Here is a 13,475-nt window from a genome sequence, read left to right as displayed (position 1 = left end):
ACTTCTTCATAAGAAATGATCAGAGCCTCAGCAGTTAATAGGAAACAATGATAAGAGAATAGAAGAAGAAATGAAAAACCAGGTAAAGAAAATAGATATCTGGAGCAATGGCCCATATACAACACCCTCTAGACCAGGGGTCGGCAAACTACGGCCTATGGGCCAAATCTGGCCTGCCCCATCTTTTTAATCCGGCCTGCGGGTTAATATTGTTTCTTACATGAAAAAATTAAAAATAAATCAAATTACGCCCTGCACTAGCCGATAGTCGAGTTGAGATACTAACTTCGAACTCCAGTATGATGAAATATTATCTCAGAAAAAACAATTAGATTCATCGCATTAGTACAAAATTTAACCAGTTCTATAATACGTTTATTAATAAATGGAAATATTTTATTCACTTATTTGTAAGTGTCAGCATGTGTATAAATATTATGTAAAATATCACTTCCTAATAAAAAGATTTGAACCTGTTTTTTTTTTTTTTTTGTTGCTCTATGAGTAGAATTACCCATGTACCTGGCCCGCTGAGCCTAAAAATTTTACGATCTGGCCCTTTCCAAAAAAAGTTTGCCGACCTCTGCTCTAGACCACCAGAACCAGCCTGCACACCAATCCTGATGTCCAGAGTATAAGAGCAAAGATCACCCCATGCTTCCACTACACAAGAACCCCAGATCCAGGACAGAAAACTTGGCAAAATTCTATTGGCTAATGGACTTAATCCCTCACCTATAAATTAACTGCTGGCAGCACCTCTTGCCTGTATACTCATCAGGTTTCTGGGAGCATTGGCAAGAGGATTGTGTCAGTAGGTAGGAATTTAATCTCTTTGTATTTACCTTAGATTTACCTAATTTAATATCTGTTTTCTATTGTAACAGTAATTCAAACTTAATACTTTAGAATCATATATTTGTAACATTAACTTTAATATTAATTGTAATCTTGGCAATTGTAATTATAATATTGTAATATATTCAAATTTGTCACCATTTCTATTTTCTGATGATAGGTGTCGGTAAGATCTCTGAAATATCACCTTAATATGTAGTAGTTTAGATGAATAGCCTGATAAACTATATTATTAATTTCACATGATATATGAGTGGTATTAAATATAGCAATAATCTTAATGGAAAACAACTATGTAAATCTTTCCCTAACTATTAGAATAAATTTTGTTTTTGTTGAAAATAAGTATGTTCATACTTTTAAATTTACTTTTGATTATGTCCTTCAATAGCAACACAATTTTACTTGTGATTGCACAAGTTGTTGGAAAAAATAGTCCAGTAAGCTATTTTGTGTCTGTTTTTTATCCTTGTAGTAGGTGATATTTCCCCTGTATAAAAGAAAATTTTAAATGTCTGTTAGAATTATATTACTGTGAATGTTAGTATTTCTCTAGTGTGGTCTTCATATTTGATCTACATCATTTTTTAATTGGAAGTATGGCCATATAAAAAAATGTGACCTATACAAAATGGTGCATGCCCACTCATGTAATTGATTCATCTATCGTTATCAGTAAGAATTTTTTTTAGATAGCAAGACAGCAGCTACTAAAGATATTCATTTATATTATCCATTATTTTATGGGACCCTTGAACTTGTCCCCTCTGATTTGCTGGTGGAAATCGAATACACTGAGCTGTTGGGATTTCTAGTACTGAATAAAATACAGAATTATGAAAAGTGCCATTTTAAACAATTTCTTTCCCCCCCTCCAAAATATATTGTCTTGAACACAATGCAACAACCTGCTCATGTGACTTGTTCCCTCTTGAGGGTAAATACTTTCATTACAACAGCTTGCACATCAGAAAGATTGATTCTTTCAATCTTTCTGATGATGGTTCCTTTCATATACTTCACCATGTTTCATTGAATCCTCACTATATATGTGCTGAAACAGCATAACTATATTGGCTGGAGACTTCTTTTTTGAACACCCCAGATTCAATGCACAGCTTGGTCACTGAAATTTTACATTCCAGTAAAAACCATGCAATACCAAAATGTGGTACATAATCCTGCTCGTGTAAACATTGTCTGCTACTGCTAACCACCCCTCAACTTCTAAAAATATGTTATGACTCGCATACTATTTCCTGATATGCAAAACATAATGTGACATACATTCTCTTCTATCTCAGTGATTTATTATGATGTATTTCTGACTTTTACCTTGCATGTCTGTGTTTTCACACATATGCTTATGTTGTATAATCAACAAGTTCTTGTATTGACTGTACTGTGCAAACTTGCTATTTGACAACAGCATGATTTGCTGTAGTCAAATAGCAAGTTTCAGTATGCATGTAGAGGTGTTTTAATCATTCAGCACATTTAAATGCTGTGTGAATTAAGTGTATTTTATCATGATTCCTGAGTGTGAAAATATCAATTTTTGATTTGATATTTTCACACTCATAGCACATTGAAATGATGCAATAGATTTATGGGGAGGATTCTCCATCTCATCTACTATGTTGAATAGCATCATAAATTCAAAAAGGGAAAAAAGTTTATCAGACAATGACTGCAATGGAAGGAATTTAACTGCTCATAGGCCTGAAAAAATTGAAGCAGCCAATTTCATGCATCAGAGCTGCTGTGTGACTGTTTATAATTTTATAGAAGCATTTCATACAAAAGCTCACATGGGATTTTAAGGAGTGATTTGAACATTCATCAAGTTGCTCAGCATGTGGTGGCTGTGATGATTATATGATCAATGCAATGAGTGGATGACAATTTATGGAAAATCTCACAGCAGCATTTGATGATCTGTTATTCCTAAAGTGTATCATCACTGAATATGAGACATGGTGTTTACTTTATGACCCATAAAAAAGCATGAATCATTGACCCTGAAATTTTTTGCCTATTTTGCAGTGATAAAAAAAAAAATTTACAAGACAGATCAAAATGGAAAATGATGTTATAAGTTTTTTTGGCCATCATAGTACAGACAACCGCCATATAACACGGTTTCGCTCTAACATGGTTTGAGAATTGCAGCAATCCTCGCACAACACTGTACTTATATAATACGGTTTCACTCTAACATGGTTTGAGAATTGGGGGAAATCTTGCTTAACATGGTATTTTTGAGCTTTTGTGCTGGGGAAAACCCTGCTATTCAGTTAGATGTAATTTTCAACATTTCCATTCCTTTTTGTGAATCCCTGCTGTTTTGCTAGTTGTTATCACCTTCATGGTATTTTTCTAAAACACATTTCTAGAGATCACTACCATAAAACAATAAAACCAATTTGCAGTTTCCGGTTTATTGGTCTTTTCTGTTAGTCTAATAAATTATTATAAACGGCTAGTAAACTCAATCTTCTTGCATTTGGTATAGTACCGATAGCTGAAATTCTGTGGGTTTTCACGTAATGGTGAAATTTGTTTCCCTTTCCCTTTCCATGAAATATTCAACCATAAAAAACAAAAAATAAATTTTCAGAAACTCATTACTTCATATCTCACTTGTGCGTATCTTCTAGAAGCATTTCATACAAAAGCACACATGGAATTTTAAGCAGTGGTTTGAACAGTCATCAAGTTGCTCAGTATGTGGTGGCTGTGATGATTATATGATCAATGCAATGAGTGGATGAAAATTTATGGAAAATCTCATAACAGCATTTGATGATGTGTTATTAATCGCTTATCATTTTTACTGTTTTAAGTTTTATAAAAAAAAAGATTTTCACATATCATTTAAATTTGTTAATTGGTGAGGTAATAAAGTTAAATTTGTGCTTTATATCTTTAAAGGGGTCCACTGTATTTTTGTTGGGAAATCCCTGGGTTTCCTAGGTTCTGTGCTTTTGAACTTGTACTTGTTCAATAAGTACAAGCATGCAGATTGTGTATTTGCTATGAAGTACCGATAACAAATGCACTTTGATTGTGACATAGAGCAGAAGGTACACAAAATCTAAATGCTGCAGAAGAGATTGTGCTTAGCCGTAATGAAGAAATGAAGAAATTAAATGAATGTACATTATCTGATATATAAGTATCACAGTTTGTAATGTAAGACGTTTGTTCAGTTACTATTTAAGTTACTACTATTATAAAAATAAATTTAAAATATTAAGTTATTGCTAGTATAAAAATTAAGTTTCTGATAGTTATAAAAAAATCGTGTATTTTTGTTAACCTTTGGAATGTAACCCCCCCCCCCCTTTTTTGTACTGGTTTTTAGTCCTGTATAACATGGTTTTGCATTACACAAGATTTTGTAGGAACTGAACTACCTTGTTATACGAGGGTTACCTGTATTGGGAACTACAAATTCATTCTGCAAGGTGCTAATGTGAATAAAGACAGACATGTAGAGGTGTGTCATCACCTGCAAGAGGCAGTTCATCAAGCAAACACACAGCTCGCTTTTCAAAAAAAAAAGAGCTTGCTAAACAAAATATTGTTATATTACCACATCTACTTACTTGCTTCACTTCTCACCTTGTGATCCTTTTCATTTTCCTGAAAATGAAGTAAATTTTATGAGACTATCACTTCAACAGCAAACAAGAATTACGATGCAATTAAAGATACTCTCTGTGCTATCCAGCCAGAACAGATCCAGAACTGCTACAATTGTGCAATGGCAAAAATCTGCTTGAAGAGAATACTTTGAGAGTAGGTGTGTCTAGATTTAGTTACATTTAATATGTAAATTCAAAAACTTTTGGACCACAACCTATTGTTCTGTTTTCATTGAAATTTCAATTCTGTAACTATCTATAAACAAAATGTGTGTGTGTATATATATATATATATATATGGTTTCTGCTCATTTAATTTTAGAGAAAGTCTTCACTTTGTTCCCTGTTTTCTTATGTGCATCAAACAATATGCAGTTTTTCTCAGAGAATGTTATCAGAAGTGAAAAGGCATAACCATGTAACCTCAACCAGCTTTCTGGATCTAGTAGGTGGCTACAAAAAGTAAGCAAGCTATCAATTTATTTTTCCCCCCATAATTTTATGTTTATAAAAGTTTATATTTAAAATTAAAATTAAATTTGTACTAAAATTAAAAGTTTATATGTTTTTTGTATATAAAAACTAATGTTGTTAGAAAAACAAAATATACTTTAAAAAATTAATAAAATTTTATGATTCTCTGTAAGAGAGAGAGTTGAATTTTTCCTGCTAATTTGACTTCATGGAGACAACATTACTTGTTCCTGCTGCACACAAATGCAGAGATGCTCACTTGTGAGAGGTGTTTAGTATGATTGTTTGAAGTCTTTTTTTATTTTATTTGCCAATTTTATTTTATACCAATTTTATACCAATAAGTCAATAATCTGCCAATAAATTGGAAGTGAAATTTAATATAGAATACTCAGTTTTTCAAAATATATATTTCTGATTAATCCAGTGTCCAACATTGGTCTAACTGATAATGCACTGTGTGACGAAACCTATTTGGATATTTCTCCAAAAATATTTTGTGCCAGAATATCCTCCCATACATGTTAATCTCAGTTCAGACACAAATAAAAGATGCAAACCAAAATTTTGCAACAAAAATTAATTTATACTTAAGTTAGTTATGCATTGGCACTGCCCTCTTTAAAAGTAGTGCCCACCAGAGTTTATTCATTGATGCCAGTTCTTCTTCTACTGTTTGAAGCATCCCGAACTCCTGTTTCATGATGCTGTTCAACACATTCTGCAATTCAGAGTGAATATCTGAACTGCAGAATGTGTTCATTGGATAATGAGAAGAATGTGTTCATTGGATAATGAGAAGAAGTCACAGAGGGTCAGGTTAGGTGAATAGGGAGGTGAGACTATTGCCATTTTGTTCTTGACTAAAACTGCTGAACCAGCAAAGCCATGTGGACTTATGCATTGTTGTGATGCAAAAGCCAATTTGAGTGCACCATTTTCTGTGGGATTTTTCCTCATGTCCTCCCTCAAACACCTTAGTACTGTAAATTACCAGTTCTACCCCAATGTATAACTGGTGATTTACAATTTGGCCCAGTTTACGGAAGGAATTCCTGATGACCAATTCCTGCATTATTGAAGAAAACAATCAGCATTCTTTTGACATTTGATCTGACTGTCCTTGACTTTTTTGGATGTGTAAAAAGGGCTGCTGGTTTGTTTCTGGATCACAACCATAAACCCAACTTTCATCCTCTGGTATGGCCTTGAAAGGGAAATATCTTTCCTTTCCAGTCCATGCATACAGGTTCATGTACACAGAAAGCCAGTTCTCTTTCTGTTCGTCACTCAGAAAATGGAACAAAAATTTTGGAGCAATCCACCTCATGTTTAAACTTTCAGTTAAAATACATTGGCATACACTGTATGGTAGGCTTAGAACATTGTAAATATCATTAATTGTTTGCTAGCTGTCCTCATAGATAACTTCATGAACTTTTTCAACATTTTGATCAGTACAACTTGATGATAGACAACCTTAGCACTCGAAATCCTCAACCAAAGTTTGGCTGGTTTGGAAATGCAAATAGCATCAAAAAGTTTGTGTTCTGCTCATACCATCATTACCAAACACTTTTAAGCATTTTGTAAGTCTCGGTAGCTCTTTTTCCAAGTTCAAGACAAAATTTGATACAAATTAGTGCTCTACACAGAGCGGCAGCAATAAGTAAAAAGCCAGTCTGGTTCATGGACTGTCAGTGTAAATTGGTAATTCAATGCCACATCAGTAAATTCTGTATGTATGTGCATGCACACAAACACACAATTGTGGCCTTTTTCTAACCTCCAAAATCCATGGTGTATGTTATTCAAATATGGAAAGTTCTAGGTGATACCTCAGTAAAAGGGCTAGAATTCTTCCAGGACTATAGTTTCCCTAACATCCACACAGATCTAGGAAACTTATATCCTAAAAAATTACTTTTTAAGCAAGTGTAATGAAATTGTAATTGAGAGAAAAACATTCTTTCAAATAAAGTAATAAATTTATTGGATAACCCTGTCTTCTCCCATTCAATTGTCACTTTATCCATGGTAGTGACTTGCCCTTAATGCCACAGTACTCCAGTTTGCATAACTCTTTTACGTGCAACAGTAAAAGTCTGCTATACAAATTGGAACAAAAGCTTTTTTGAAATCTAAGCCTATGATGTCAAAATTATTTTTTGCACCCAGTTCCTTTGTAACTGCATCATAGTATTGACCAGACAAGATTGTCCTTTCATAAATCTATGCTGTTATTGCAGTATAAATGCATTCTTGTCTAGATGGTGTGCATTCCTTTTTTTTAACCAGTGACTCCATTAACAGAAATCAAGCAAACAGGTCTATAATTACTCATGTCACTCATTGCACTGGAGATGTACAAATGTATTCCTAATTCACAGAGGGGAGGGGTCCCCTTTGTGAATTGGAAATGCTTGCCATCTTCAGTCCATAGACTTCTCCTGAAACCAAGGATGCTTTCATAATTATGGCTAAAACTTTGCTTACCTCTTTTTGCTGCATCCCATAACATACAACCCTGGAGGCTCACATCTGGTGAGTATGGGCTTGGCACACCCAGGGTCCTGAGCTGGATATCATCATTCTCCTCTTTCTTGGTGATTCCCTTCTAATTTTGACTCTCTCTCTCTCTCTCTCTCTCTCTCTCTCTCTCTCTCTCTCTCTCTCTCAGGGTTACTCGGGAACCTTTTTTTGTTTTTCTTTGTGCAGCATAAGCCTCAGGCTTTCTTGCATCATATAGATATAAATAATAATAATAATAATAATTCATTAAATTAAATCAATCCCTTTTTATATTTAACTTCAAGAATTTCTCTTCCACTCTCCTCTCAGTTATCACAGAATCATTTAGATTCCTGTTAGAATTTAATACACTTCTGGTATCAACATATCTAACGAACCAATGTGATTCATCTCGTCCTTCCTACTGTTTACATAAGTAAAGAAGTCTTTGCTGCTTTTCTTTGCATTTCTTGCTAGAGACTACTCATAATCTGCCTTAGCTTGCCTAACCTCTTTGGTGACTTGATTGCAGGCTACATTGTCTACTGTAGGCTTTGGTATCACCTGATAATTTATATGCAACCCAAGCATTTTTCTCTTCTGCTGTCTCATCAGTTCATCTGAAATCCATTTAGGTGTAAGCATTAGGTCTTAGATGGTATGAAAGCCTAGAAGCTTCTACAATTATATTCCTGAATACTTCTCATTTAGAATTTATTGTTCGTAATTTAATCAGTTATTTCCACATAGATTTAAAAATTGTCTGAGACTGATATAGTCACTTTTATGAAAGCAAAGGCCTTTCCCTTGACAGTAGTTACATCTTTAAGTAAATTCTACATGAATGCACTGATTTGTCATACCTAGTGGATCTTTTATCTGCTGATTTTTAATGTATGAAGGATCACTGCTGATAGTCAGATTAAATATTGATGGGTCAACTGTTGATGACCCTGCTCAGGTAGCTAACAAACTAAATGAATATTTTGCATCGACATTCACACATGAGGAGTTATTCAGCGAGGGGAATGCCAGAGGTGTATTCAATTCTAACAGTAAGCTACAGAATCTTGAAATAACTGGGAGTAAAGTGGAGGAGAAACTGTTGAAGATAAACATAAGAAAGGCACCCGGGGTGGATGGGATCTATCCAGTTATATTAAAGGAGGCAGCAAAGGAAGTAAGCAAACCCTTAGCCATAATTATGAGAGCTTCCTTGGACTCAGGGGAGGTACCCATAGACTGGAAATGTGCAAATGTGACCCCAATTCACAAAGGAGGATCAAAGGCTGACACAAGAAATTATAGACCTGTGAGCTTAACTTCTGTTCCAGGAAAATTAATGGAGGCACTGGTTAAAGAAGCACTGCAGGATCATTTAGACAAGACTTCAGTTATAGCTCAGACACAGCATGGTTTTGTTAAGGGGAAGTCTTGCCTGACCAACTTGATTGGATACTATGATGCAGTCACAAAAGAACTGGATGCAGGGAATAACTTTGATATTATATACTTGGATCTTAGAAAGGCTTTTGATACTGTTGCACATGGAAGACTGCTACACAAATTGGAGCAGTGTGACATTGGAGGCAAATTGCTGCTTTGGATAAAGGGGTGGTTGAGGGGGAGAAGACAGAGAGTGGTAATCAATGGACACTGCTCATCGTGGACTAATGTTATTAGTGGAGTCCCTCAGGGCTCAGTGTTGGGTCCATTATTGTTTTCTGTATTTATAAATGATATTGATGATGGTATATCAAGCTTAATGTCCAAGTTTGCAGACGATACAAAGGTTGGCAGGGTTGTCAAGGACACTACTGATACTATGCTGCTGCAACAGGATCTGGAAAGGTTGAGCAGATGGGCTGAGAGGTGGCAAATGAAGTTTAACATTGACAAATGTAAAGTACTACACATGGGAAACAGCAACCCCAGAGCAACGTATCAACTCTGTGGTACTACACTGACAGTGGTAGAGAATGAAAGGGACTTGGGGGTGGTTGTGCAGGCAGATATGAAGTTCTCTGAGCAGTGCAGACGGGCTGCAAGAGTAGCTCATGGAGTATTGTCAATGATATACAGGAATTTTTCCAGCAGGGATAAGGAGGTGATTATTCCCTTGTATAAGGCAATGGTCAGGCCACACCTAGAGTACTGTATACAGGTCTGGAGGCCTCATTTCAAGAAGGATGTAGAGCTGCTGGAACAAGTACAGAGAAGGGCAACAAGATTAGTGAATGGAACAAAGGGGTGCTCTTACGAAGGAAGGCTTAAGTTTTGCAAATTACAGTGTCTGGAGACTAGGCACCAGCGAGGTGATCTGATAGAGGTGTATAAAGCCTTGAATGGTTTGAGCATGCTCAATGCTGATGGGATTCTTCCTCTAGCTCAGAAAAATCACCTGAGAGGGCATAAATTCAAATTGAGGAAAGACAGATGTAGAATAGACGTGCGGAAATTTGCCTTTAGCCAGTGGGTGGTTGGTTGGTGGAACAGACTTCCATCCCTTGTAGTGGAGGTTGATAGCCTAAATAAGTTTAAGGCTCAGCTGGACAGGTATTTTGAACGAACAGAGGGGGTGAAATGGAAGTAGGTTTTTTTTTTTTTTTTTTTTTGGCTGATGCTGCATAAGCTTGCTTTCTTGCATCAAATGCCTCTACTAATGCTGAAAGTGTTGCATTCTCTCATTGCCTTGCTAGCATGCTGATGTTGAAAACAGTCACCCAGTAAATCCACAAAAGCTCCTGTTTGAGGGACCAACCCACAAATTCCAGTCAGTATCTGGAAAGTTCATGCCCTCCATTATAAGTCTTTTTACTATTTGAGGGACTTTTCTACTATTTGAGGTACTTTTCTACTGTTTGAGGGACCAACCCACAAATTCCAGTCAGTATCTGGAAGGTTCATGCCCTCCATTATAAGTCTTTTTACTAGTCCACTCTGTCTACGGTTTTTCATTATACTCATCATAGTCATTAGGCCTATAACATACACCCAGTCTCATATTTGTTTTCCTATTGCTTATGTCACACCAAACTGACTTAATATTGCACTGGCCACCAATGTCAACTGAATCCACTACATTAGATTTATGTGCTTCTTAACTAAGAGCATAATCCCTTCTCTCCTTCCTATCACACAAAGAGAAGAAAGCAGCCTGAGATATGTTTGTTAAGAACTCCCAAGATTCTGAGTCTTGGGGCATTTCCTATCGAATCATTACTGGAAAACTACACCCTGGAGAGATACACTCCTCTATATGCATTTTGGAGGTGAAGAGACATGTTCCTGGGTGGAATCAATTAATGCCATCCTAGAAGAAAATGAAATTCAATCAGAGATCCCTCAACAAATTGAGATCAGAAGAAACAATGTAACGTATATGGCTATACAGAGCAGGAACCGATTAATCTCCAAGAAGTTGAAGTGGTGAAATCAATGAAGAATGGAAAATGCCTTGACCTGGTGGAAGTGTTGAAGAGGGGTCTGGTCCGTGAGGCCCCCAACTCATCCAAAACCCTCTAAATACATGTCTACAAGAAGCGTCCTGAAAATGTGGTAAAATGCAAATCTTTAAATCCTGTTAAAGAATCCAGATAAATCTGAACAATCAACTTCTTCATACAGACTCACAGCCCTGCTGCCCATAATAGGGAAAGTACTCAAGAAAATAATTGCTACTAGTTTCCAAACAGCATACACAAGTAAAGGACTAGGATATATAATCAGTTTCCTAGTTCATATAAACATATAATATAAACACTTCCTAGTTCATTTCACAAATATACATCGTCTCAATTCTAATCTCAACGATGTCCATTTCCACTTGCAGTCTGCCAAACCCCATGACAGAATCTCAGTTATCGGTTGATTCAACTACTGATCATCTCAGTTTCCCAAATTATTCACTGTATGATTCCTTTCACCTCAAAGGTAGTACTTGTGTCCATTCCGATATTCCCTGTCACAGGCATGGTAATTTGGAATCTCCTCTTTTCAATCTTCTCTGGCTTAAAATCTCTGTACATCATTGTGTCAAATTCATCTGTTGTCTCTACCCTTCTCCCAACTCCATTAATCACTTGGAGCTCTCTGACTTCTCTTTGCAACTTGACTTTCTCCAGTCCAACTTTCCTAACAGTGAGGTAATTTTCCTTGGTGATTTTAATGTTCACAACACGGTCAAAGTGAGTGGTCCTTTAGGCACCTCAGATCACAACTTGGTGATTGTCTCTTCTCCAATGGAGCCTTTATCTCATGGCTATTCCCAACCTCGTATTTTTTGGTGTTACAAGAATGCCAAATGGGATGACCTGCATGATTTGTTTTCCTTTGTCGAATTACTGTTTCAAAACTTCTGATTTCAACATTTGCTCAGATCGTGTCAGTGAAATTATTCTTGTAGGAATGGAATCCTTTATTCCACACTCCACTTTAAAACTTTGTCCTTTATCTAAACCTTAGTTTTCCAATAAATGTGCTAAGGCTGTTCAAGAGAACGTTTCATATCGTAATTGGCTTGTTTCGAATTCTTCAGTTTTATTTTCTGCCTACACCAAAGCGGAAGTAAGGTTCCCCTATACCATCAATAGGGGAATCTTACTTCCCCTATTGACATGCAATCTTCCTTTCATTTTTTTGGGGCGGCAGGGAGCAGTGAACAAACTCGTTCTATACCCCAAGCTCACGAAGATTCCATGAGCTGGCAAACAACACTCAACAGAACAAACACACCACCCTATGTACCCACACTGCCAGCATTGGCGCATGCTTCATACAGATGCTACAACGGCTAATGGAGGAAGCCCCTAGAGACCACCATGAAACAAACACATTTTGACATTTTATCCTTTCTATAATGCTGAAACCCAAGCATGGTGTGGCATGAATTCAGGGCAACTCAGTTGCCAGAGCAACCCTGACTAAACAAAGGACTTGAACTCTAAAGGTAATGAATTGTTGACACTATTAGGTGTGGAATGCTGATGCTGTCAGCTCAGTGGCACAAGACTACAGAGGAAGTCAGATTTAGAGGAACCCTGTATAAATAAAGGACTAATCAAAGCCATCTATTTTGGGTTACTATGCCCCATCTATCTGGTGCAAATAGCAAGTACCACTGGTTATCTGGAGATGGAGCTGTGAAGATCAGCTGTTTCCATCAGCCTTGGGATGAATCAAATAGTAGCATCTAACAGTTCCAATTCTGTATGTTAGTAGCATCTAGCTACTAACATACAGAATTGGGGTGCTGGCACACACCCAATTCTCCTGTATACATCTATGATGATAGGGGTCCAGGTATATTCTGTAACCCATGGCCAGGAGTTTTGCTCCCCTTTGGCCATGCATCTCTGCTGACGAGGCTAGTGGGAGCCAGACGTGTTCAAAGCCACCAAGTGGATTTTATTATTTATTGATTTGAAATTGTTTTTCTAAAACTTTTGATTTACATTTAGTAGTATAGCATTATTTTGTGATTTTCTGATTAATCTGGTGCATTTATTTATTCTTTACTCAGCTTTGTAATTGCATAAAAGTATCAGTATCATATCCATGTGTTACAAGTTGCAGCTCTGCTGAACGAGACTTTTTTTTGGCATATTTAGCCGCTTTATTGACCAATTGATACATCAAATTATTTTCTATAAGTAGCTTATAGACCTAGTCAGCATCGTTAGTTTATTCTGAATCGAGACAGCGAGATTTGGAAGTTAATTAATATTTAAGTGTCCGTAGATTTACCGTTCGTAACTTGCGCCATTGTTATACGGTACAACGTTATATACTGAACTAGTATACTATAGCATAGTATATATAGTATAGTATATAATATAATATTGTCAATTAATCAGCAAAATCTATTAATTTTTTTAAACTTCATTGTCAATTAAATTGTACTTTTAACTAAATACATATAACGACTTAGATTACAAACGTAACATAATTAATTAATACATAACTTGATATGGAAGTTATATA

General features: G+C 36.1%; 1 protein-coding gene across 1 annotated transcript in view; it reads left to right on the top strand.

Annotated features, from left to right (window-relative positions):
- Positions 1-13,475, top strand: part of kl-2 (dynein heavy chain 2, axonemal kl-2) — a 1,174,416-nt gene that overhangs the window by 783,291 nt on the left and 377,650 nt on the right. The window contains exon 50 of the mRNA XM_090369487.1: positions 4,831-4,970. Within this exon, the coding sequence (XP_090225613.1) occupies positions 4,831-4,970 (140 nt within the window). The remainder of the gene's footprint in view (positions 1-4,830; positions 4,971-13,475) is intronic.

The sequence above is a fragment of the Mastigoproctus giganteus genome, chromosome 1, assembly GCF_048544385.1.
Source record: "Mastigoproctus giganteus isolate SK-2022 chromosome 1, ASM4854438v1, whole genome shotgun sequence".
Classification (NCBI taxonomy): domain Eukaryota; kingdom Metazoa; phylum Arthropoda; class Arachnida; order Uropygi; family Thelyphonidae; genus Mastigoproctus; species Mastigoproctus giganteus.
The sequence above is the reverse complement of the archived record's forward strand: the minus strand, read 5'-3'. Positions and strand labels throughout refer to the sequence as shown.